General features: G+C 35.4%; 1 protein-coding gene across 2 annotated transcripts in view; it reads left to right on the plus strand.

The window, feature by feature from the left end:
- LOC107677851 (glypican-5-like) overlaps nucleotides 1-2,958 on the plus strand; it is a 194,687-nt gene extending 191,729 nt beyond the window's left edge. For both annotated transcript variants that reach the window (XM_016472914.1, XM_016472913.1), the window contains exon 8: nucleotides 2,170-2,958. In XM_016472914.1, coding sequence (XP_016328400.1) covers nucleotides 2,170-2,312 — 143 coding nt within the window. In that variant the 3' untranslated portion in view covers nucleotides 2,313-2,958. The remainder of the gene's footprint in view (nucleotides 1-2,169) is intronic.
- The last annotated feature ends 1,201 nt before the right edge of the window (nucleotides 2,959-4,159 follow it).

Below are 4,159 nucleotides of genomic sequence, written 5' to 3' on the forward strand. Positions count from 1 at the left end.
TCAGATATTGACTAATACACACAGAAACTCAAAGGTGTTTGTGGAAAAAAGGGTAATATAAAAGTATTAATATTGCAGTATAGTAAAACGTACAACAACAATAATAATAAAAACATTATATTATTAATAATGTTTTTCATCCATGTTTTAATTTATTATATTATTATTACATTTAATGTATTATATTATATTATTTATTATATATTTATATTTTATAAATATATGATTTTATTTTTAAAGGAATTTACATCAATGTTAATTTGCATTAACAATTATTAAATCTTAACTTTCAGTGATAGTTAGAATTCATTGTTTGCAAACATAAATGTCAAAGAAGGCATATTAAAAGTCGACATTAGCATGTGAGGTCGTTGTTTGTCAGATCCCATAGTCGGTTTACAAAAAGACATCTGCTTTTGTTCTTCTGTTGTGAAGATCTGTCAGAATCAGAGGTGGTGTAGATCAGACGCTCGGTCCGTTCTGTTCCTCTTTGTTTGCTCTGCGTCTTCTCAAAGCTGCGCTGGACTTTGAAGAGCCCCAGCACGAGCAGGATTTGTGCCTCGACTGCCACTGGCATGTTTTCCCTCACAAGTGTCACATCGGATGCGAGCGCTTCTCATTGAGCCGCTTCTGAAGATGCACAAGGATCGATGTCTTGAGTCGGACCAGCGGGCTGCCAAATATCCCACGTGTGTCTCCGATCAGCCCTTTTAAATGGCCGTCTGGGGCCACCAGAGCAGAGAATCGATATCTGCTTAATTTTAGTCCACACAGATTTATTTGACAAAAGCTCAACCATGATTTGTGGCTCCTTGAGGGAGACATGTCAGTGGTTTTCGCTGACCCGTACGCTCCTTTTGTAACTTTGAATATGTATAGTTCCTTCCGTACTACGTTTTTAATGGATTCTGTTTCGCCAAGCAAATTCAAACATAAATATTCACAAGCAGTCTAATGGCAAGAAATGTGAGCAGTTCTTGTCTTGAATGATTCTTAAGGTTTAAAAAAGTATGTGCAACATACAAACAAAATGGTTGGAAATATTTCAGAGCGCTTTTGTTGAGAGCAGGATCCTGCTGAGGGACGCTTGTAGTTTTTGGCTGGTGAAGCTCCTCTGGCAGGAACACTGGGAAACTATGCATGTGCACTTTGTTATATACGTGACAGCATCCGTTATGTACATCCATTTGAATGAGATTTCAAAACCCAGATGGATACGCTGAATGTATGTTGAAAACATACACATCCTTTTTGTTGAAAAATGGTTTCAACTCGCAACTAACCAGTTGCATGATGTTTTCTTCAAGCCATGTTGGAATGTGATTATTAATTATTCTTTGCAAGCAAACAATGTCTTAAATTCAATTGGGAAACATTTGAGCCCCAACTTTAAGATTTAGGGCATGCATGCATTCAGTTATTTCAAAGGAATAGTTCACTCCAAAACGAAAATGCTGAATATTTACTCTACCATAGGCCATTCGAGATGTAGATGAGGTTGATTCTTCATGGGAACAGATTTGGGGAAATGTACAGATTAGCATTCCGTCACTTGCTCACCAATGGAGTGAATGGGTGCCGTCAGAATAAGAGTCCAAACAGCTGATTAAAAACATCACAATAATCCACACCACTCCAGTCCATCAGTGAACATCTTGTGAAGTGAAAAGCTGTGTGTTTGTGCTTGTGGATTATTGTGATGTTTTTATCAGCTGTTTGGACTCTCATTCTGACGGCACCCATTCACTGCAGAGGATCCATTGGTGAGCACGTTCATGCTACATTTCTCCAAATCTGATGAAGAAACAAACTCATCTACATCTCAGATGGCTTGGAAACAGGCCAATTTTTAGCATTAAACGATGGTGAAATTATGCGCATCAGGTGTGAAAAAATCATGGGAAAACCAGTTTAGTTATCCAATCATGATGCCTCATAAACCAAATAAATTTTGTGATTAGCTTTTTTGCTATTGTTCATTAACAGTTCTTTGTGTGCATTTGTTTTTGAAAACATGATCATTTCATCACTACTCAGTTGCGACTCAACATTTTTTGATCTAGCTATCCTCATTCCTCATCACAATGAAAACACATGCTTCGAATAAACCCATCTGATCAGTTCACGTCTGGTGGAATGACTTACATTTTTCTCTCTTTTCTCTTGCAGTGACACCGGAAAATACCAACAATCACCGATACCATCACCCACAAAGCAAAGGCTTTGATGAGATGAATTCTGGCACGAGAGGAACACAACCCGTCCCGCTGGCTCTGGTCTGGATATGCGCGTTTGCGCTGTTGTTAGGGTAACGGCAGCCAACTGGGTCTGAACCCCTGTCTCAAGACTGCTTTTTCACACTGTTTGTTAGAAAGAAAAGAAAATGTGCCAGATTTTAAAACGTCGAGAGTGAAATTCCAGCGAGGAGATGTTCTCGAATGGAAACGGATCGTAAAAATTGATGCATTGAGAACTGAGGATGAACTGAGAGTGAAAAATAAGAAACAAAGCTGTCCTTTCATAAACCTTTTTAATCACAAAATGTTTCTATCATAAACATAACAGGCTACTAAATATTCTGCCAACACTTTACTGCCTTGAATAATGTCTTTTCTACAGGGTTCAGAGTAACACATTCAGAGCAAAATTAATTAATTTAATTCTTTAATGATGTATATTCAAAAAATAGTTGAGCTGAAATGAGCACGGCACGTATCAGCATTTACATTTTTTTTTTATAGAAATGATGCAATATTTCTGATGTCACATACTGCTTTATGAATACGTCTCGGTACCATGTACCTAAATGACCTCCTTTTTTCAGCATTTTTAAATGTACTGTTGTTGTTTCTTTTCGTCTGAAATGGCGTACGACGCAAAGTGTATAAAGATGTGATGATTTACAGTGTATTTATTCTTGGTTACAGAGTGACATTAAACAGCTGATGAAACTAAACATCTGCCACATGAAGTTGAATGCTGGAAAATATGATCACTTTTTAAATATAGCAACATTTTACAGTAAGGTTTCATTTGTTAGCATTAGTAAACATGAACTAAAAGTGAGTGATACTTGTACAGCACTAATTCATCTTAAGGTTAAGGTTAATTTCAGCATTTACTAATACATTTCTTCAATCAAACCGTGCATCTGTTTACATTAGTTACTGCACTGTGAACTAATGAGCAATTAACAATTTTATTTTTACTAGCGACCATTGACAATGATTAATAAATTCTGTAAAATTGTTACCACTATTATTTACTAGTAATGGTAAAATGCTTTTTTTGTAGTTTTATGAAACTAGTTTCTAGTTTTATAAATGAGGGTGTTTTCAATGAAACTAGTTTTTCACCACAGAATAAAAAATGAGAAAGGTAACTGCAACTTTTTATATTTTATATTTTACAATTCTGGCTTTATTTCTCAGAATTGTTCTCAGAATATAAACACAGAACTGCAGAAACACTGAAAAAGTGAGAATTGTAAGATAAAATGCACAACTACCTTTTATATTATTTCATGGCAAAAACAAAAAATATGCAGTTGCGATTTGCAAATTCAGAATTAAGAGACAAATGTAAGAATTGTTATATGTAAACTTGGAAGTGCAAGGGGGGAAAAAAATCTGAATTCTGAGTTTACATCTCACATTATATTTCACAATTCTTACATATTGCAAATCTGAGTTTATATCTCGCAATTCTGAGTTTGTTTCGCAATTCTGAATTTATGTCTCGCAATTCTGAGTTAAAAACTTGCAATTCTGAGTTTATGTCCTGTAATTTTGGGTTTATAACTCGCAATTCTGAATTTGTGTCTCACAATTCTGAATTTATGTTTCGCAATTCTGAGTTCAAAACTCGCTATTCTGAGTTTATGTCCTGTAATTCTGGTTTTATAACACAATTCTGTTTGTAACTCGCATTTCTGAGTTTATAACTCGGCATTTTGAATTTCGAGTTTCGAATTTTGAATTTTGAGTTCAAAACTCGCAATTCTCAGCAGTGGCGGCTCGTCAGGGGAGACCAAAATTTTGAGGTGAAAATGGGAGGAGGACAATTTAATGTTAATAAAAGTCACAATTCATTTCAGTTCATGTCTCAGAATGTGTATTTTTTGTTTGTAATTTCACAGCTGTAATATCATAACGTGAAA

The sequence above is a fragment of the Sinocyclocheilus anshuiensis genome, unplaced genomic scaffold (genome assembly GCF_001515605.1).
Source record: "Sinocyclocheilus anshuiensis isolate Anshui unplaced genomic scaffold, SAMN03320099.WGS_v1.1 scaffold432, whole genome shotgun sequence".
In the NCBI taxonomy this organism is placed as follows: domain Eukaryota; kingdom Metazoa; phylum Chordata; class Actinopteri; order Cypriniformes; family Cyprinidae; genus Sinocyclocheilus; species Sinocyclocheilus anshuiensis.